At 44.2% G+C, this 22,443-nt stretch overlaps 1 protein-coding gene across 1 annotated transcript; it reads right to left on the bottom strand.

Moving 5' to 3' along the window:
• Positions 1 to 634: 634 nt before the first annotated feature.
• ARG2 (arginase 2) lies at positions 635 to 22,223 on the bottom strand. Its single transcript, XM_073639144.1, has 8 exons — positions 21,932 to 22,223; positions 11,421 to 11,493; positions 8,629 to 8,806; positions 7,725 to 7,884; positions 6,727 to 6,821; positions 4,430 to 4,534; positions 3,979 to 4,115; positions 635 to 2,467 (listed from the first exon to the last, which is right to left on the bottom strand). Exons 1-8 carry the CDS (start codon positions 22,046 to 22,048, stop codon positions 2,262 to 2,264), a joined length of 1,071 nt encoding a protein of 356 aa, XP_073495245.1. The 5' UTR covers positions 22,049 to 22,223; the 3' UTR covers positions 635 to 2,261.
• Positions 22,224 to 22,443: the final 220 nt, after the last annotated feature.

Here is a 22,443-nt window from a genome sequence, read left to right as displayed (position 1 = left end):
GTTACAGGGATGGGAACTGATGCCGAGAGTCTGACCTCCCCACCACCACCAATCTGAAATTAATGACCCAAATGTCAGCCAACCCCTTTTTAAGGTCCCTTCAGATGTATGGGTGATCATGGGATATTTGGAGTAGCACTGACAGATTTAATTTTATAGTTGGCTAGGTTACCAACCACCTCTGCAATCTGTTAGCAATGGCTAGGCTCCTAGGCAAGGAGCGCAGCGCACACAAGCACTCTCCAATAGAGCTTGTAAGTGCTGCACTGAAAAGGGTCAACTCTTGGGATCCCGCCAGCTTGAGTGTCCGATGCTGCACCTTTTACTTGCTCACAGTTCGGGCCAAGGATATTACGATTTTTTTGGATTGAATTGTCACTCAATGAGGAGCCCCCCCCCACACCGGCAAGCAGTCCAAGTGGGTGACAGTGTACTACGTGCCTGGTCAAGTCGATGGAAGTGGACCAGGGTGACACCCATATGCCCAGATTGGGGCTGTCCTATATTATATGTGCAAATCTATAAAGAAGAGAAGACCTACACAAGGATGTGAAGTGACACACAGGCCCAGACAATTTCCATTCTCAAGAAATTTTATTAAAAAATTAAAATTATGTAAAGTCAAAACATAATTCAGAGAATATATTTTATATATCCGCTACTAGTCTCTAGTAAGACGTTAGATACAACGCTATATAGGAGCTATCGATAGAGGTTCATCTACGACGGCCATTTGGTCTGCATGTTCGCTATGCTTCTCCCTAGAACACTGGTTAGTCTAAGTCAGGCATGTCTATGGCGGAAACACTTTCCGGTAGTGACAACATAGAAATCAGAGGATCCGTAACTCCGGTAGGGATTAATAGGGATAGGACAATTATAGAATATGCTGTAAATGTCTGATATATTGATATATGCAGGTCACACATCAGGACCCTCTTAATGGAGAGGTGGCTGTGTCTTCATTCACTTGTATGAGCGATCCAAAAATGCAGGCATGCTCGGCCATCCCATACAAATGAATAGCGAGATTTGCACTTTCATAGCCTCATTATGGACATGCATCTATCAGACACATATGTAGTACCCTTCAAGGGCTTGTCCACTATTGGGTACATTTTAGTTATTCTTTATTTTACTTAAATACATGTATTTGAGGCTAAAAATAATTGTTCCAATTTGGCTTCATTAAAAATGTTGCACCGTTTGCCTTCTATAGCCTTTGTGTTGCACTGACTATTGCTGACTGCAGAATGAGGTAACTGAAAATCCATCAGTGAGGTCGTTCTTACAGTTTGTAACTCTATCCTTTTTTTTTTTCACTAATTTATGACCACAGACCACATCTAAAGTGCATATAAAGGGAAACAGTCAGTAAAGGTTGTCAGGTACAAAATTTGTAAGGAAACAATTGCAAACATGATTTTTGGCCCCAAATACATACATTTTAAGTTTAAAAAAAAATTGTCCCCAAAAGGCGGACGACCTCTTATACTGTCGCAGATGAGGATACTCCTTTTAAGACCTTGTTTAAGCAGCATACTATTGGTTTGGAGCAAACAGCATCCCTGAAGCACAGCGTCTTCGGCCCACCCCATGCCATATGGAGCCGTAGTACTTGTGCATAAACAAGCCTTTAGTTTAGTGGTGTCTAACCTGCTGGAAGAACTATAACTCCCAGCATAGTGGGAGTTAGTTTCCCTTAATAGATTATATTTCTCAAACAAGCCTTATGCCGCGGCATTAATGTAGCACCAGGTAATGCTCGTAATTAACCCCGTCATCAGTGGTTCTGGAACTTCAGTATCCAATGTGGATGTCTGTAGCTTTCAGTCCATAAAATTGCAGGAAAATTTGCTATATTGCATCAGTAAAATGTCCCAGGACAAAAGAAAATAAAAATAACTTCACCATACGCCCTGGGTTACACCTTTTTTTTTGGTTGCTAAAATCTCCAAAATTGATGGTTCCCTTTTTTAAAAAGTGAACGAACACAAGAAAAAAAAAAATAAATCAAGACGGAATAATATGTAAGAGAACCCTAAGGTGTCAGTAGTTTACGCTATTTGTAGATTACTATGCCAACCAACTAGAACATTGGCTCGGTCTCTATTGCTGCCACGTCGTCCGCACTATTGCCTCGCTATTGCACTTGGTCTCTATGTATTACAGTCACTGGCCAAAGTCGCAACAGCGAGTTTTATTGACATCCGTACGTGCGTTTTGGGTTTTTCATAAGTCATTGTGCATCCTCATCCCTCTTAAATCCGTATCTGCTCTTCGTTGTCCGAGTCGAAGGCAGTGCCGGGTGTCGGCAGCGCATCGATAATGCCGTGAGCGCATTCTCTTGTCTGGCCGAGACATGATGCAACCACGTCCACGGCTAGGCTGGCGGTGGCCTTCACTTCATCGGTGGTGGCTCCAAGAATAGGGTTGACTTCTACCAAATCTAGAGCGGAAAGCATTCCTATAGGGAGAAAATACAAGTGTCTTACTGCTGAGCGGAAAGTGGTATCTATAGGAGAAATGAATAAGATAACCCCAGGCAAAATATGTTGTGTGTTAGCATGTGCCCAAGGCCGGCTGGAGGGAAGCATTGCATTCAGGTTTTTACTTCAGCCCCGTTACCCCCTGATGTATAACATCCGGCCCCCTCACCGAGGGCATAAATATCACCAACTTCCTGCTTACCCCAGAGCTCCTCTGGTATTATCAGCACAAACACTGCGCCCCCGCCAGGAGCTTCATGCCTGACCAGCTGCATGCAGCCGTACATCACCAAGCACAATGCCAAGCGTCGGAATGAGTGGTGTAAAGCTGTCATCACTGGTGGAAACGTGTTCTGGACAGTGACGGATCGCACTTCTCTATCTGGTATTTGATGGAGTCTGGGTCTGGTGATTCCAGGAGAACGTTACCCCCCTGACTGCATTGTGCAGCTATACGGTTTAGTGGAGGAGGATAATGCTATGGGGTTACTCTTCAGGGATTGGCCTCGGTGCCTTAGTTCTGGTGAAGGGAAATCTTAATAATTCAGCATTGTGGACAATTGTAGCTTCCAGCTTCGTGGGAAGAGTTTGGGAAAGGTCGTCTTTTATGCTGATGACTGTGCTCAGTGCACAAGGTCCATAATGGCATGGTTGGTGGGAAGAACATGACCAGCCGCACCAACACCTTTTGGATGAACTAGAGAAGGGATTAGGACCCCGGCTTCTCCTCCAACATCAGTGTCTGACCTCACAAACGCTCAAAAATTCCCACAGACGCCTCCAAAATCGTATAGAAATCCTTCCCAGGAGAGCAGGAGCTGTTACAGCTACAAAGGTGGGCCCAGCTCCATACTGTGGTCTATGGATGTAGAATGGAAAGTCCGAGAAGCTCTTGGAGGTGTAATGCGGGGTGGCACAATACCTATGTTGTCCATACAGTGTATCATTGCATACTAGGCCAGGATCACATCCTGTTTGTGTCCGCATTTATTACCCCAACAGGGACTTCTATCTGCTTGAAAAACGGAAATCCCTCTGATAGATCCATTGAGATCAACGAGGCAAACAGCGCCCAAACCAATGTTCATCTTTTAAGCTGGAAGCAATAGAATAGTCTATTATGTTTTTGTACCTAACTCTAAAGCTGGACAACACTGGGGAAAAAAAAAAACTTACAGACATTCATATTTTGGAGCTTGTTTGCCTCATTGTATTTAGCGGAATGGAGAGAATGACGTTGGAGCTTCAGATAAGGTTTTTATTAGTACCAATGCATGTCGGCGCTTTTCTCAAGGTCAAAAAAGCAAAAACATGTTTGCCTCATTGACCTGAATGAGGTGCTGGCAGGTGTTCCCTTCTAGATGTTACTCAGTGGTGTCTACAGCATCTAAGGGGTTTCATGGCCCTAATTAGAGGTTTCTCTGACCCTCGCATTCATGTATCGAACAATCAATGTCTTTAGGTGATGTACCTACACTCCTATACTCACCAGTGTTATGGATCTCTTCTGTGACATATATTCCTTCCCGGTATGTCAAGCCTCCAATCACAGGGGTTCCTGTAGCTGGTGCCAAGGTTGGATCAAAAGCATCGATGTCAAAGCTTAGGTGAATGGGCCTCTGTCTCCTAATGTGGACGGAATAAAAGCCGTAAGATCCATTGTCATCACCTCCCACACCATCCATAGGAAAGTCCAAATGGGCTCACGGATATGCAGAATTATACTTATGGATAGGGTCAGAGGTGTAACATGGCACCCATAGGAATCTATGAGCCCGTACTATACGTCCAATATTGTACTGAGGCGTACAAAATCGGATAGCAAAGTGATTGCACTAAATGTTGTAATAAAGATGTAATCTCCAGAAGATACTAGCATGTCACGTATCTTCTGGAGATTATATATAATGTATACACCATAAATATTCATCCACATTTACCTTCCCAGTAGCTGATCAAATGTTCTCTCCATCACTTTCTGGATTCCAATGCGATCGATTTGTCTCATTGAGTAATATGTGATATTATACTTCTTCAGAATGAACCTGAAATTACACAAAACAGGTGAATGCCTGTAGATTGCAATACCAAAAATTCCATTTACACATAGACCATTTGTCTATGTAATGTTCAAAAAAAAAAGTAAGGAGATTTTTCGAAGAGCGCAGAGGATAGATGATAACTTGCCGATCGTTCCCCGATGCGGAGGACGGGACTCTGGAGTGACGCCATTCAATAGAGAGATGGTCCCACATGCGCCTCTCTGCTGCATTCATTGTCCATGAGGCCGCAGGACTGGGCGATCACATGGATAATGGATTGAGTGGTGGGGCATACAGAGGACCACAGGGAAGAGTGGGTCAGAGTAGTGGAAACCCCCCATAGAAATCAGTAAGTAGGTAGGTGATGACATTCCTGCTCATACAACTCCCCTAATACTAAGTTTCCATGGCACGTGGACGCCGTCCAGCATTATTGGAGCCGCAGGAGAGTGGGAATTCTGACCCGACTGTTGTGGGGAGTCAAGTAATTTATGTATTTTTTTTCCTTCTACAGTTCATTTTTGTTTCTTCACCATAAATTTGTCATACTTAAAGAATAATGTGTTTCTATGGGGGCTTTTTTATTTAGTTAAAACATAAAAAAAAAAAAAAAAACTCTAGTGCCACCTATTGGTGGTAGCAAACCTGTCAGAGGCCTCTCACCCAGCCAACCAATTCTCCTGCTTTGCACTGATGAGGGGCAAAAACCCTCCAACACCGGTGTCTGATTTGGCTTTTTACCCTAAGTCAAGTCCCTTTTAAAGGGTCAATATTCATTTGCCATTAGAGTTCCTGTTGTCTTTCTTTCTGAAGAGTGTATTTGCACATTTAAAGAGGTTGTCCGCTACTTTATCATTAATGACCTACCCTTGGGATAGGTCATCAATGTCCGATCGGTCGGGGTCCGACACCCAGCACCCCCGCCAATCAGCTGTTATCGGTGTCCGCAGTGACGGACACCGGCCGGAGAGGCTCATTTGCAGATCTGCTCCGTCTTCTGATAGTGGCCACGGCCAGGTACTACACATCCGCCTCCTATTCAAATCAATACGGGGCAGATGTGCAGTACCCGGCCGCGGCCCCTATCAGAAGATGGAGCAGATCTGCAATTGAGCATCTCCGGCCCAAGAACAGCTGATCGGCGGGGATGCCGGGTGTCAGACCCCAAACAATCAGACATTGATGACCTATACTTGGTAATTTTACCCCTTAGGCCCACTTTAGTTAAAACAAAAACTCTATCCGCAGGAAAGGAGATAAATGTATGATTAGTGAGAGTCCAACTGCTGGGACCTCCACGGATATGAAGAACAGGGGCCTAATGTCCCCAGTGTAAAGGAAGTAGTGCACATATGTGACCGCTGCGCCAATCACTATAGCAGTGGCGGTCACACCACCCTTCCCACAGAAGGGAATGGAGCGGCGGTGCCGTGTGTGCACTACGCTCTCTTCACCCGGGGGACATGGGATCATATTCCTCTAAACTGTTGGGGATGGATAGGTAATAAATGCCATTCATGGGTTATCCCCTTTGTATAACAGGTTGCCTGATGAAAAGTCCTATGTTCTGCTGTCATGGTCAGAAAAAAAAAATAATCTTAAGGTTTAAGGGGAATCTGTCACCAGGTTTTTGCTCCCCTATCTGAGAGCAGGATGGTAAAGAAGCAGATCCCTGATTCCAGTTATGTGTCACTTACTGGGCTGCTTGCTGCAGTTTTGATAAAAATCCCTGTTTTCTCTGCTGCAGATCTACCAGTTCTTGGAATCCTAGGCCCTGTATAACCCCGCCCACAGCACTGATTGGCAGCTTTCTGTATACAATGTGGTGGGGGCGGGGTTACACAGAGCAGGAGGTCTACATGGCACGAGACAACTAGTCCTCTAGTGATACTCTCCTGCTGATAAAACACTGATTTTAGCAAAACTACAGCAAGCAGCCCAGTACGTGACACATGGCTGGAATCGAGGTCTCTGTCTCTACATTATGTTGCTCTAAGATAAGATGGCAAAAACCTGCTGACAGATTCCCATTAAGGGGTTGTAATACCTCTATAAGGTTTTATAGCACCCCAGAATAACTGGACGAGTCTGTGGTCCCTACTATTTCCCAAATAGGTCATATTCTCGGCAAAGTGACTGAACCATATGTTATATAGAATTTAAGAAAAGAAAAAAAAAATCATTGCTCAACTTACTGCTCAGCTGGATCCAGGTCTCGTAAGCCGATGTATACAATATCCGATGTAGAAATACAAGGTTTTGTCCAAGAGAAGCCAGGAATTAAAGGCACCTGCAAAAAAAAGAATTGTAACTAACATGGTTTAAATGACTGATCGTGTGCAAAGCAGCCTTTTCTTTTCCCAGTAATTTCAGACAACTTGATATCGTGATAGATAATGTGAGAAATAGAAAGTTTGCAAATCACCTAATGTAAAAATGATGTGGTCTTATCCCTGAAAGATCACTTCCAAGTGCTGGCCACCATGCGGTCTCCCATCTGTCTAACTTTCTGTCCACTGCCTGTTGTCAAGGGCAATCTGTCTGTAGCAGCAGACTCACAGAGACGGGTTACAGGAAGTAACGGACGGATATTTGTCTATCTACAGGAAGAGGGTGGGACTTTGCCCCTGCTCTCCTGTATGTCAGATTGCATACAGGCATAACAGTAACAGAGAGGCAGGCTTTTAAAGCAGGACAGGCAATCCATAGGACAATGGCAGCAGCAATAAAATTTGGGAGACGGGATACTCCAGCACCTAGAGTGCTGGCAGAATGCTGAAGAGAAACCTTCCACTAAAAGAAGCGTGAGAAATAGGAGCATTCATGGACATATTGCACTGGTATGTATACCAGTTTTAACTTGGATGAGGGCAGATACAAGTGTTTTGTGAAAGGACAGGAACGCTTTAAGCTATGTCCATGCAATGGATTAAGTAAATTAAAGCGCTACCTTAAGAGAAAAAATATTTTCACCAGTAATCAATTTGAAGGACCCTGATCAGTCGGATGTGGACCAGAGCCCTGCAAAACGTCGGTATCCTTGGCTCCTCTTCTGATATGTAGTCCTGGCGCGATGTCATTGTTGCCACGTGACGTTGTGCCAGGAGTACAAATTAAAAGAGGAGCCGGTAAGCCAGCAGGTAGGAGGCGTTTCACAGGGCTCTGGTTTATCTCTAATCACCAGTAGTTATACCTTGTCCTGCAGCTCCTTCAAAAGGAAGGACACTGGCTGACCGTGGAGATTTCCCGATGATGTTGTCAGTGGCGTGTTGATATCTGCGTGTGCGTCCACCCAAATTAGACAGAGGTCTGGATAATGCTGAGCATGGCCACTGACCGAGCCGAGGGCCAAACTAAAAGACAAGAAAAAAAACAAATGAGGTTAGTAGTATACATAGTATAATAAAAAAAAATGAACATATACTCTGCTGTAAATAACATTGGGGACTTAGTAAACACCGTTTTTGATTTAAAAAAAAGCGTAAAAGCCATCCAACCAGCGTCACGGTGACCCATATTAGGTAAAAGCCATCTCACCAACGTCACGTGACCCATATTAGGTAAAAGCCATCTCACCAACGTCACGGTGACCCATATTCGGTGACCAGGTCCCGAATATGGATACCTAACAAATGGGAAGCTATTTAAATGTAATGTCCAGCTCATACAGCTTCCCATTTGCTGGGTATCCATATTCGGGACCCGATGCTGCTCAGCCCTTATTCACACAGACGTCACTTTGACACATGGTAAGGTTTTAACACTAGAGGTTAGGACCATCCCGATTTGGGTACACCGTGACGCTGGTGGGATGGCTTTTATGCTTTTTTCATCAAAAACGGTGTTTACTAAGTACTCTACGTTATTTATATGCGCTATTGCTTTTACTTACATGTTCATTTTGTTTCTGTCTTAGGTTTTGTCTGTTTGGTGACCAGTGTGAACATGCTCCTATTTTGCATGCATACCAACTTATACTCCAGTTCATTTTTTCGGTTTAGTAATAGTAAAATATAAGCCTCACCGCCATAATGACCAGTCATAGGCCCACCCTATAGAAGATGGTTGCACCTAATGTTGGGAAATGCGGTCCTCACCTATGATCTCCTCCTAGGGTGACACATGTGTGACCGGCTCCGATTACTCTGTTCACTTCTTTAGCCAACCTATTACAGGCAAGCCCGACTGTCCGAGGGTATTTGACGGTGTTATTGTACAGTTCATCATCAGGGACCTGGACAAAGTTCAGATCTCCGACATCATATACATTGCATCCTGGGGAAAAAAAAACAAAGAAAAGATAGCTACCAGGCTCCTCAATACCCTTAAAACTAACCCCAGTAATACAATTCTGCCAAAACAGGGCACAAATTTCATTATTTGTGTATTGTAAGATTCTTTAAAGCTAAAAAGAAGTATTTCAGTCTTCAAAAATGATCAATTATCCCCTGAAATGCTAATAATTTTTAGAATGGTGTGGGTCCTCCTCTGATAGGTTCACATCCCACCGGCTGATTGTCATCTCCCCCTGGTGCAGGGATGTCAAACTTAAACACACAGAGGGCCAAGATGAAAAACTTGAAAAAAGTCACAGGCCAACCAGTATACAGAATAATGGCCCCCACATAGTCCTTCATACAGAATAATGGGCCCCACATAGTCCTCCATACAGAATAATGGGCCCCACATAGTCCTCCATACAGAATAATGGGCCCCACATAGTCCTCCATACAGAATAATGGGCCCCACATAGTCCTCCATACAGAATAATGGGCCCCACATAGTCCTCCATACAGAATAATGGGCCCCACATAGTCCTCCATACAGAATAATGGGCCCCACATAGTCCTCCATACAGAATAATGGGCCCCACATAGTCCTCCATACAGAATAATGGGCCCCACATAGTCCTCCATACAGAATAATGGGCCCCACATAGTCCTCCATACAGAATAATGGGCCCCACATAGTCCTCCATACAGAATAATGGGCCCCACATAGTCCTCCATACAGAATAATGGGCCCCACATAGTCCTCCATACAGAATAATGGGCCCCACATAGTCCTCCATACAGAATAATGGGCCCCACATAGTCCTCCATACAGAATAATGGGCCCCACATAGTCCTCCATACAGTATAATGGGCCCCACATAGTCCTCCATACAGAATAATGGGCCCCACATAGTCCTCCATACAGAATAATGGGCCCCACATAGTCCTCCATACAGAATAATGGGCCCCACATAGTCCTCCATACAGAATAATGGGCCCCACATAGTCCTCCATACAGAATAATGGGCCCCACATAGTCCTCCATACAGAATAATGGGCCCCACATAGTCCTCCATACAGAATAATGGGCCCCACATAGTCCTCCTTACAGAATAATGGGCCCCACATAGTCCTCCTTACAGAATAATGGGCCCCACATAGTCCTCCTTACAGAATAATGGGCCCCACATAGTCCTCCATACAGAATAATGGGCCCCACATAGTCCTCCATACAGAATAATGGGCCCCACATAGTCCTCCTTACAGAATAATGGGCCCCACATAGTCCTCCTTACAGAATAATGGGCCCCACATAGTCCTCCATACAGAATAATGGGCCCCACATAGTCCTCCATACAGAATAATGGGCCCCACATAGTCCTCCATACAGAATAATGGGCCCCACATAGTCCTCCATACAGAATAATGGGCCCCACATAGTCCTCCATACAGAATAATGGGCCCCACATAGTCCTCCATACAGAATAATGGGCCCCACATAGTCCTCCATACAGAATAATGGGCCCCACATAGTCCTCCATACAGAATAATGGGCCCCACATAGTCCTCCATACAGAATAATGGGCCCCACATAGTCCTCCATACAGAATAATGGGCCCCACATAGTCCTCCTTACAGAATAATGGGCCCCACATAGTCCTCCTTACAGAATAATGGGCCCCACATAGTCCTCCTTACAGAATAATGGGCCCCACATAGTCCTCCTTACAGAATAATGGGCCCCACATAGTCCTCCTTACAGAATAATGGGCCCCACATAGTCCTCCATACAGAATAATGGGCCCCACATAGTCCTCCATACAGAATAATGGGCCCCACATAGTCCTCCTTACAGTATAATGGGCCCCACATAGTCCTCCATACAGTATAATGGCCTCACATAGTCCTCCTTACAAAATAATGGGCCCCACATAGTCCTCCTTACAAAATAATGGGCCCCACATAAGGGTGGCGGTTCTGGTGTCATGGGGCAGATATAACCACCTTGCGGGTCAGATTTGGCCCATGGTGCGGAGTTTGACACCTATGTCCTGGCGTGATCTTGCAAGCAACAGGAGCACCAGGGTAAAGCACTGATCTAACACTTCCATGGACATCCAGTTTTTGCTCTTATTTTATACCCACTGATCCCGAGTATGCCTTTGTTTGTAAATGTGCCGTATGGTTCCAGAAATATGGGCCTTTTTATTTAGTGCCTATTATTATAGTGGCTCACTGGATCCTCGGGGGCGTGTCTTTAGAATAATCTGCATAATTACTGTGAGCCACGCCCCCTTATTAAAGACCATAAAAATCATCACTAAATATAAAAGTCCTTATCTCTGGAACCATATAGCATATTTACATTTTTTTTTGTTAAGGAGGGGCTTGGAGGATCTGCGGGGGGAGTGACCCAAATGGAGATTATTTAGTAGATTGGTAAAATAACAATGAAGAAAAGAGAACTGGAATATTAACAAAGTCGACCCAAAACTTCCAGGTTTTCAGAAGGAGCTCCATCAAGTCAGTACGGGTGGTATTTATTTTTTTCGTAAGTCATTAGCTTGACTTTTTTGAAGAGTGGAATACCCCTAAAATCATAAGCGGATTCTCACCAATGCTTGACAATCTTTCAATGAGTCCGGCACTTCTGATAGCTGCTGGTCCATGTTCTACTCCTTGCCGTTTCTAAAAGAAAAAAATAAAAGTGCAAAGTTTTAGATCACCGATGCACCGGCACCATGACGGGGTTCATTTATTCTACACAGTCCAACACAAAAATAAATAACTCTGTGGTTACCTGGACAAGTAGGCCATGTTGCTGCTGACAGATCTTATTGTGGTTGGTGCTTATTTTATGATTATCCAATATGTCAAATAACAAATGGATGAGTAGATTCTGGAATGATGTAATGATGGGGCTGGTCAGGGGTGTGTTTGGGTGTTTCCTACATGCAACTTACTGAACCTGAATGACTAAAGCCGGTTAATACAGAACTCGCTGATGGGTGCAGCCAGTTTCCTCATTAGCTGCCGGATTGTCACTGGCCGGGTATCGAAAACCAATGTGTCAATAGTTAACACACTAAACTTGTTTCCCTGACTCTCCAAATAAAATAGTTCTTATTAAAAAGCCCCAGAGTCTTGTAGCCTGCAGTCATGAAGACGCCCAACTCCATGACTGCTTCCTTAAAGATCAGGCAGAGCACTCAAACTCTGCCTGATCACTGAGAGACTGCGTCGTCTCAGAGCAGGAGAGGCCGAACTTGTTGTGCATATCAGGTCCAGCTTTCTCTGACCCATTTATAGTCGCTCATCTTCCGCCCTGGTTGCAGTACAAGGTTGAGGTGAAAGTCTATCAAGCCCTGAAGAAGCCGCTGTAATCATGTCTGACTCTTTCAATCGCTAAGGGAGGGGTTTTTTTTTTTTCAGTGGATCCTTTCCAAAATTTTCCTCAAAAACAGTTTAAAAAACGCTTTGGAAATTCTTAATATTCATTTTCAAGGGTTTGTTCACACTGAGTCTCTTTGCTGAGTTCTTAGAGATGAAGCTACGTGGAAACTCTCTAAAACCCTCTCCAAATACTCAAAACTCCTCCAAAACTTGGAGTTTCCTCTCCAGAAAATTTTGCAAAAGGAGTCAGATCACACAGAGAAATTTTTCTGGAGTTTTTGGAGCAACGCTCTAATAAAAACTCGAATATTTTTTTGTTTTGTTTCCGCTCAGTTTCTGGTCTAAAAACGTATCAAAGGAGACTCAGTGTGAACATAACTTTAGAAATGAATAGGAAGAATTTCCCAAATGTTTTTGAGAAGTTTTCGAAGCAGAAACTGTCCAAATCCTCCTCAAAAACTTTGATTTTTCTGCTCAGTTTCCATTCCAAAAACACATCAAAAAGTCGTTTTGTGCCCTAAGGGTGTGCTCTCACTGAGAAACTCTCCAATCCAAACTCATGATTTTTGAACTCCTTGTAATTTTTGAAGAGGTTTTACTCAGAGCAGTGGTCTGCATGATGGGCGATTCATTCTCTTGTCTCCTGAAGAACCCTGATATCAAGAGGGGGGGGGACACGCCAAGACTGGGAACTTGTATGGGCTAGGCCGGGGTCTGCACCTATAGGGGGACTGGATACTACACGAATTTGAACAGAACTCTTGCACACTGGTAGCAACATACAATATCATTATTACTATGATCTACTACAATTGATACCTACTATAGGGCTATACAAGGGATGTCCACCATATCACTTATTAGGGTGCCAACCTGCACGGTAAGGCAGGGAACATTATTGTGTGGGGTACCCCAGGGCCATTGTAGGTCACGCTGACATACGGGACAATTGTCCCATTAGATCTTATCTTTTTGCTTCCTGATCAAAGACTAATAAAGAGAGTGGAACAGTGCACTTTATTCACGGCATCTTCAAAACTATTTTCTGTATTAACATTATTAGTTTTTACATTATTTTTGTTTTTCTCTTTTTTTTTATTAATAATTAATACATTTTATTAATAAAATAATAAAGATATTACATTTTAAGGGTAAGATTTTCTGGTACTATATTTCAATATATGATACCCTAATATATTATAGACGGTATACATCGTCTGTAATTCCCAAAGTAGCAAACATAAGGGATAATTTGCTGATCATTGGGGGTTCGACCATTGGGACCCCCAGCAACTCCGAGAATGGAGCGGTGGTTTACATACTCAACCTGTGCGTCATTCAGTGACAATGGGACTGTCGGAAATAGCCGAGCACTGGATTCAGCTTTCTCCCACAGTTCCATGGCTGATGAATGGGGCGAAGATCTAACATGTGCACCTCCGGTCCATTCAATGACTAAGGAACTGTTGGAAACAGCCAAGCACTGTACTTAGCTTTCTCCCACAGTCACATAGGTAATGAATGATGCGGAGATCAGGCATACGCACCTCTGGTCCACTCATTAACTATGGGACTGTCAGAAATAGCTGAGCATTGAATACAGCTTTCTCCGACAGTCCCATAGGTGATGAAAGGTGCTGAGATTGAGCATATACACCTCTGGTCCATTCAAGACAGGAATGCACAGCACCAAATGTTGAGAGGATCACTGGAAGTCCGACCGATCCATACGTTATACACTATACTATGGATAACTTGTAATCTTGGGAATACCCCTTTACATCCCCCCCAGCTTTATACCAGTAAACACGTTAGCTTTAACAGTAATTCAGTGTAGTCTATGGTGTAGATTTATTCATCTAACTTGGTGTTTTAAAGGTATTTTTATCCCAGAACTGCACTACATTCTAAAATATTTCCAGTTCTGGTCCAAAATGTTCCTCTTTCCAGGTGAATTGTGTATTGTGTAGGAATGGGTCCCTGGGAGTAAGTGTCGGCAGCCAGGAGGTTTATGTCTGCTGTAGGTAATTATAACTTGAACTCTGTGCCCCGTGTTCTTCTGAGAAGAGCTTGGCCCTGAATGGAAGATAAGTTTACAGAGAGGAGAAGCAGTGATCTGAAATGACCTTCCTATGTAACAAACTACGCGAAAGGCCAAGAAAAGTGTAGCTGGAAGGTACGTTCTACAGCCCTACAGGAGATATAGGACGATAGTCAGACATCGTTAGGGAGTCTTGGATTACATCAAACACCCCATCAAGTGGACATACCAGGTCCTCAGTCACAGAGTCCTGAGAGCATGGGCCTGACTATACTAAAAAAGTGCCTCCTCATCATATCCCTCCAGCCCCCCACCCCAGGCCTTCACAGCCACCCTACTACTTATATGTAGAGCCCTATAAATGGCTTAGGCTTCCAGCATTGTACTGACCTCTGTCACCATCTTGCACCTAAATGATTGGCGCTGCTCCAGACATAAGGTCTATCCATCTTCATTTTTTGGGTAGCTGAATGATCTTTTATTACTCCCTGTTATCAGCTATTTCAGACTGGAGAGAGGACTACCAATGTTACCAACATTTTGATGTCCTAAATTAAGACATTTAAGCCTTCAAAATACCCCCAAACACCCATATTTTTTGGGTATGAACCTTACCTTTTGTGGTTAGGTTCTTGGGATTATCCTGGCAAAAATCTGGGCTGTTGGCAAGTATGGCTGACTGGTTTTATTCCATAGGGCTAGTGTTAAAAAATACAAACCAAAGCCTGGGCTACACAGAGACTTTGGAAGGGACGCAGGTTGCATGGCCAAAGATTGATTGGTGCGGCATAATGCTGGCGAATGGGGTCACACTGCTTGCCCAGGGCCATGTGCTTCCTGAGGAAACCGACCACTTCTGATAGGTTACCGGCCAACATTACACTAGTTCTTGAGAACGGATTTTTTTTATAAGAGGTACCTTGCTAAGTTACTTGTTTTTTTACGAACATTTTGCAGTTTTAACAATTTCTGATCATGACAAAACTCTTTTAGGCTTTTTACATTACAAGAAGGGTCTATTTCTGCCTCATCCACATGCAATAGCAAATATAGACCATTAGACAAGTGTGGCGCTGTTTTTAGAAAAGTCACCAAACCTTTCTGTCATTGAAAACATTAAGATGAAACCCCTTCCTCCCCTCCTCTCTCACACAGAATTGCAGTACAAAAGAGAGCTTACAATCTACCAACCTCTTTTGATAATAGGACCACACAGTTAACATATGGTGTACTGAGGAATCCTAATTAAAATGCAGGAAGTCCCTTTGAAGCCCAGGTGACTGAATGAGGATATCTTTTGTTAAAGACTACGACTTATAGAATGGACAGGTAATTGGGCAGGAAAGGTCTTTTCCGAGGGCCGGATAACAATAGGGACATGCGTTTACACATGGATAGAGAAGTGGAAGAACCTTTTGTCCAGAGGAAATACATTGTTACCTTCAGGGGAAATGTTATACATTTACTTACACTAGACACAGTAGCACCAGTGGGGAGCTATGAATATTGAAGCTTGTATACATCCGATATGTGATGGGACATACATTTTCAGCCTCAGGATTAACAGGGGAAGAAGATGCATATTTTCTCATAAGTGTAACAACTGCCTATAAGCCCCATATCCATAGTGACCAGATCGCTGACAACAGCCATGTCATGTTTGGTCTCTGGGGAAAGATAAAATCCCAATAAAAAAAATATGGCAGTGATCCCAAACTTCTACGATTATCAGGAGGGAAGATATGTTGTAAGTTAGGAATTTCATAAAATCCAGAAGGGCTGAGAACATTCCACAACCCTGCTCACGTGAGGTCATCAATGGGGGGGGGGTGTGGGTGTAACTCAGGTGCTCATAAAAGGTCAAGCAGAATTATGTTCTGCGTTCCTGTAGAGAGATACACATCGGTGTATGCATGAATCCTGTTCACTGAACATCTCCAACTGCAGTGCTCTCTCCTTTGCTAAGCTGACTCATCTCTGTCAGAGGCGTAGTAAGTTTCTTTCGTTATTCCTTTTTATTTTATGTAACTGTATATGCTGTGTTGTTTTGTTCCCTTTATAAAATATTTTGTATTTTTTTTATTTTTTATAAACACTGCCTATTGTTCTGGATTAAATATAAAATGTAATAGTTCTGTTCCTTTTGTTCTGTAAACCGTGCCCCGAATCAGGTGACCAGTCAGCCTGTAAAAACGACTGGTGGTGGCAGTGAGTAGTCTTGGGTTATCGTGCAGTTCGCAGTGACCGTAGCGGGGCTATATACATATATTCCATGTGTTGGAATCGGAGGTGTATAGACTATACGCTCACTGTTAGTTTCCCAATAACCGGCCTATTAGTGGAAACAGCCTGCGGGGCCTCCTCCGTTGATCGGTCGCGTAATTGTTCAGATGATAGGGGGCAACAGAGAGCTGTTCATGACAAAAAGATAACAACGTGGTGGGTTCAGTTACCACCCCCTGCCTGTGATTAGTTGACACTTTCATTTTCTTCGATTACTCCCTTTTAGCATGGAACTAAAAATGCAATGTAATCATTACTAGACTATATATTTCCTACGATGTATAAGCTATAGTATATCTATATGTCCAAAAAACTGTCAGCCAGTAATCCAGCAGAGGACCAACGTGTACCAATATACAGGCCGTGCTGTCAATATGGCTGCAAGAACACCTCTTCCTAAAATAAAGTAGATTAGTTATGTAGTATGTGAGTCAGATTACTGGTGTAGAGCAAATCCTTCCTGTACAAGGGCGAGTCAGGCCGAGAGGATGGAGTAACACCTAAGCGATATTGCCCCTAAGCACACACACTCCCCCGGGAAGCCTTTATCAATGACGGAAGTGACGCCTTTCCTTCTGAATATCTGGATGTCCACATCGAGTTGTCCATTTACATTTGGCCAGAGAAAAATTCCCAATGTTTGCGCTGATTGTGAAACCCGAATATGTTTGGCTTAAGCAACAGAAGCTTAGGAACATAGTAAAGAAATAAATATAAACAGGCTGTTAAAGGGGTTGTCCGCCTTTCGGGACAATTCGGGACTCAAAGGCATGTATTTAAAGTGTAAATATAGAAAGTGAAATGTGCGGGGAAACATGTAAGAACCAAGCGGTGCAAACGTTTTAATAAACCACAGAGATTTTTAGCCCCAAGTACATGCAGCTAAATAAATATGTCCTCAAAGTTGGACAACCCTTTAACATGCCCATATTTTTTTATAATATATACATGCATATACAGTATATTAGATAAGCATTTGCTGGGCCTTCAGATTCTGGGGGAATAATAAGCAGTTTATGGGGGTTTATATATGTCACCATGATAAAAATTATACATTTTTAGCTAAAAATCATTTTATAGTATTTATGTAGTATGTATGGGGTGGTAGACCGGGAGGAATAGCGGTAGGCTGAGTATACATTTGAGAAAGAGCGAAAAAGAGAGCGAGCGAACGAAAAAGAAAGCGAGAGAGCAAAAAAGAGTGAGAGAGCGAACGAAAAAGAGAGCGAACGAAAAAGAGAGCGAGAGAGCGAACGAAAAAGAGAGCGAGAGAGCGAACGAAAAAGAGAGCGAGAGAGCGAACGAAAAAGAAAGCGAGAGAGCGAACGAAAAAGAAAGCGAGAGAGCGAGCGAAAAAGAAAGCGAGAGAGCGAGCGAAAAAGAAAGCGAGAGAGCAAAAAAGAGTGAGAGAGCGAACGAAAAAGAAAGCGAGAGAGCGAGCGAAAAAGAGAGCGAGAGAGCGAACGAAAAAGAAAGCGAGAGAGCGAGCGAAAAAGAAAGCGAGAGAGCAAAAAAGAGAGCGAGAGAGAAAAAGAACAAGAGAAAGAGAGCGAGAGAGAGAAAGAGCGAGAGAAAGGGCGAAAAGGAGAGCGAGAGAAAGAGCGAAAAGAAGAGATAGGAGAGCGTGTATGGTGTAATAGACTGGGAGGAATAGCGATAGGCTGAGTAGACATTTGGCCGTCTACATTATCCAGAAACAATAAACTCAAATATCTGATAACCACCAACCCAAGAGGCAGACACTGGGGATTGTGACCCACAGGGATGGTCCCACTCATCATATGTGGTCATCTCTAAAAACTGGCGGGCGAAGCTAAAAGAGGGAATGAGAAAGACGTTGACTGGACTTTTGATGATTCATCACCGATGAGGAATCGGGTGAAAGGATGACCCATCTACAGTACAGCATTTACTGAAGAGGAGTCTTGGCAGCCATTCTCCCATTTGGCAGGGTACGTCTTGTGAGGTCTGGTAACATCTCATCTTCCGGTACATTGTCCAGGACATGAAATCAGTCACCCTCTTCAGCTCCGGTCATACGAGGACATGGGCTGAATGAAGCATGTCCATGTCAAGGTAATGAGTGACTCCACTCCAGAGAATGATCATGAAAGATAACCGTGGAAAACTTTACAAGACATTTTGGATAATTGTAGCTTATAACGTTATGGGAACAGTTTGGGAAAGGCCCTTTTCTGTTCCTCAGTACACAAGGTCCATAAAGACATGGAGGAGGGAGTTTCGTGGAAGAACATGACCGGCTGCAGAGTCCTAACCTCAACCCCATCCAACACCAATGTTTGGACCAAGAACAGAGACTGTGATCCCGACCTCTCCCTAACATCAGTGTCTGAGACCACAAATGCTCTAAAATTCCCCAAAAGGCTTCCAAGGTCTTGTCGAAAACCTTCTCAGAAGAGCGGACGCTGTTATAGCTGCGAAGTGGGGCCTACTCCTTATTATTGGATCCCCCTTTTGGAAGTTAATTGGTATAGGTAACCTTTTTGGCGGCAGCGGTCCATCCGTCCGTGCATGACACTGCAAGTTCTTGAGCCTGCAGAGTTTCATACTCCGAGCCAAGCGAAATGAATATGCAACAGCTGCTTTTTTTTCCCGACCTGGATAGACGGTGGCTGCGAAAGAGCCCGTTACAATTGCACAATCCCTCTATAATTAGATGCATCAGCGCCGGCATCAGAGGAAAAACAGCTCCTAGGAATAGAACATCTACTTTGGAATAAAGTTACACGTTGACGGAAAATGCAGAATAAAATGCAAAGAACTTCTAAAGAGAGTGCAATGATGCAAAGGCCTGAAAGAGGATCTGTCACAGACGCAGAAGCATTCCTAGGTGTAGAATTGGGGTTTGCAAGGATTTTGGTACAGGAAAACCATTTCCTATTGATTTCAGCAGATTTCACTATGCAATAATATTTAATTATTTTTTTTGGACAGATCCCCCTGTAATGCTCTGTTTCACCTGCGGAGGCACTGTAGAGAAATTGCTGCTAGGTTGCTGTCACATATAGGGTCCCAGCAGCAGGACATCAAGGGATCCGACTATTGCAGTGGATTTATCTGTCGCCAGATTTCTCAATAAAAACTGCATACACCATAAAATACATTTCTTGGACCTGATGAGGCTGGTGAACTTGCTATGAAAAACACCTTTGAATGGCAGTGTAATCCCTTTTGAAAGTTTCCCAACCGAATATTAAAAAGGAGCATTTTAATACTAGGATTAGACAGACATCCTGAACCTTTAGCGAGTATTTTAGTAGGGGTATTGAGGGTCTTCTAACCTAATAATATATGATTGTTTTTTTTTTTAAATAAAAGTTGTGTTTTATTGCTTTTTTTCACATTAGACAATATTGATTACATGGTGACACAGCCCTTAGTCCTGATGAATGGTCTGCCATGTCTAAAGTGAGTCCTACCAAAAAAAGCAGAGAGACGCCTGATGTAACACTGATGTCATATCTGCCCCGTCTGTGCGGCCGAGTACCAAGGATTGTAGAAATAGCAACACTAACATTACCCGTATAGGGGGATCACTTATCATACAGGAGGGATCCCCATAATGAGGCAGGAAAAAGAAAGGGGGAGAGAGGAAAAAAAGAGAGCGTGAAACAGAGAGAGAGCGCGCGAAACAGAGAGAGTGCGCGAAACAGAGAGAGAGAACGAAACAGAGAGAGCGAAACAGAGAGAGCGAAACAGAGCGTGAAACAGAGAGAGAGAACGAAACAGAGAGAGCGAAACAGAGAGCGTGAAACAGAGAGAGAGCGCGAAACAGAGAGAGCGAAACAGAGAGCGTGAAACAGAGAGAGAGCGTGAAACAGAAAGAGTGAAACAGAAAGAGTGAAACAGAGAGTGAAACAGAGAGAGAAACAGAGAGAGAAACAGAGAGAGCGAGCGAAACAGAGAGAGCGAGCGAAACAGACAGAGTGAGCGAAACAGAGAGATTGCAAAACACAGAGAGAGCGCGAAACAGAGAGAGCGCGAAACAGAGAGAGCGCGAAACAGAGAGAGCGCGAAACAGAGAGCGCGAAACAGAGAGCGCGAAACAGAGAGCGCGAAACAGAGAGCGAAACAGAGAGAGCGCGAAACAGAGAGAGAGCGCGAAACAGACAGAGCGAGCGAAACAGACAGAGCGAGCGAAACAGACAGAGCGAGCGAAACAGACAGAGCGAGCGAAACAGAGAGATTGCAAAACACAGAGAGAGCGCGAAACAGAGAGAGCGCGAAACAGAGAGAGCGCGAAACAGAGAGAGCGCGAAACAGAGAGAGCGCGAAACAGAGAGATTGCAAAACACAGAGAGAGCGCGAAACAGAGAGCGAAACAGAGAGCGAAACAGAGAGCGAAACAGAGAGCGAGCGCGAAACAGAGAGATTGCAAAACAGAGAGAGCGCGCGAAACAGAGAGAGCGAGCGAAACAGAGATTGCAAAACACAGAGAGAGCGCGAAACAGAGAGAGCGCGAAACAGAGAGAGTGAAACAGAGAGCGAAACAGAGAGAGCGCGAAACAGAGAGAGCGCGAAACAGAGAGAGCGCGAAACAGACAGAGTGAGCGAAACAGACAGAGTGAGCGAAACAGACAGAGCGAGCGAAACAGAGAGATTGCAAAACAGAGAGAGCGCGAAACAGAGAGAGCGCGAAACAGAGAGAGCGCGAAACAGAGAGAGCGCGAAACAGAGAGAGCGAAACGAATTAGATAGATGGTAGATAATAGATAGGTAATAGATAGATGGATATATAGATAGATAGACAATAGATAGAGAATAGATATACAGACAGATAGATAGATAGATAGATAGATAATAGATATATGGATAGATGATAGATATATAGATAGATAGATAATAGATAGTAGATAGATAGATAGACAATAGATAGAGAATAGATATACAGACAGATAGATAGATAGATAGATAATAGATATATGGATAGATGATAGATATATAGATAGATAGATAATAGATAGTAGATAGATGGTAGATAATAGATAGAGAATAGATATACAGACAGATAATAGATAGATAGATAGATAGATAGATAGATAGATAATAGATAGATAGATAGATAGATAGATAGATAGATAGATAGATAGATAGGAAAAGGAAGGAAAGCTAGGAAGGAAGAGATTAGATTGCTAGCTTACAGGTGATAGTGGCTGATATAAGCCGCTGATCAGTCTCCCCTTCTCCCCTTCCTGGCCGTTCTGTACCCGGCTCTCCTCCCGCTGCTCTTCCCTTCTGTCCATGTCTTCCCTCCTATCTGGGTGATCAGACCCTACAGATACACACAGGACTGCTGCCCCCATTCTCTCCCTCCGCAGCCCCCATTCTCCCCCGGCTGCCGGTGTGTGATGTCACGCTGGTGACGATGATGTCACGGTGTCGCCTCACCTGTCCCTTGGAGAAGGGCGCCCCGATGATGGCGATGGAGTGCAGCGTCCTCCCGTGCAGGCTCTGGGTGCTGCTCGTCTTCTTGAGCAGCTGTAGGATGCCGGAGCGGAGCGCCATGTCTGGTGGTGCTGGGCTGCGGCTGGGCTGCGGCTGGGATGCGGCAGGGATGCGGTACGGATGCGGCGCTGAGCTCTGCCTCTGCCTTTGTTGCCTGGTGACCCAGCACACTGTGATGACAGCGGGATTTCATAGGCTACCACGGGACACGGCTGGCTCCGCCCACTGCCTGACGTCAGGGAGGATGTTGCCATTCCACCAATCCAGGGGGCGCGATGCGGAGGTGTGTGGGACACTGCCCGCCATACGCCCCTCTGCGTAGTAGCATTTGTGTCTGCGGCCAGAACGAGCCGGTGGAGGCAGGTGATACAGGAATGTCATCGTCATCACCTTCCTCCGCCCCCGGGGCACTGATACTAACCATCCACTCACTGGTGAAACCACTACCGCTCTAT

The sequence above is a fragment of the Phyllobates terribilis genome, unplaced genomic scaffold, assembly GCF_046119375.1.
Source record: "Phyllobates terribilis strain yellow unplaced genomic scaffold, ASM4611937v1 Scaffold_7__3_contigs__length_470593459, whole genome shotgun sequence".
Classification (NCBI taxonomy): domain Eukaryota; kingdom Metazoa; phylum Chordata; class Amphibia; order Anura; family Dendrobatidae; genus Phyllobates; species Phyllobates terribilis.
The sequence above is the reverse complement of the archived record's forward strand: the minus strand, read 5'-3'. Positions and strand labels throughout refer to the sequence as shown.

Coding starts and splice junctions, on each gene's coding strand:
- ARG2 (XM_073639144.1), bottom strand. CDS start 22,048: ATGGCGCTCCGCTCCGGCATCCTACAGCTGCTCAAGAAGACGAGCAGC. Junction 11,494..21,931: donor CGCCCTTCTCCAAGGGACAG/GTGAGGCGACAC, acceptor TTTTTCTTTTAG/AAACGGCAAGGAGTAGAACA. Junction 4,535..6,726: donor GACCTGGATCCAGCTGAGCA/GTAAGTTGAGCA, acceptor GTGTAATTTCAG/GTTCATTCTGAAGAAGTATA.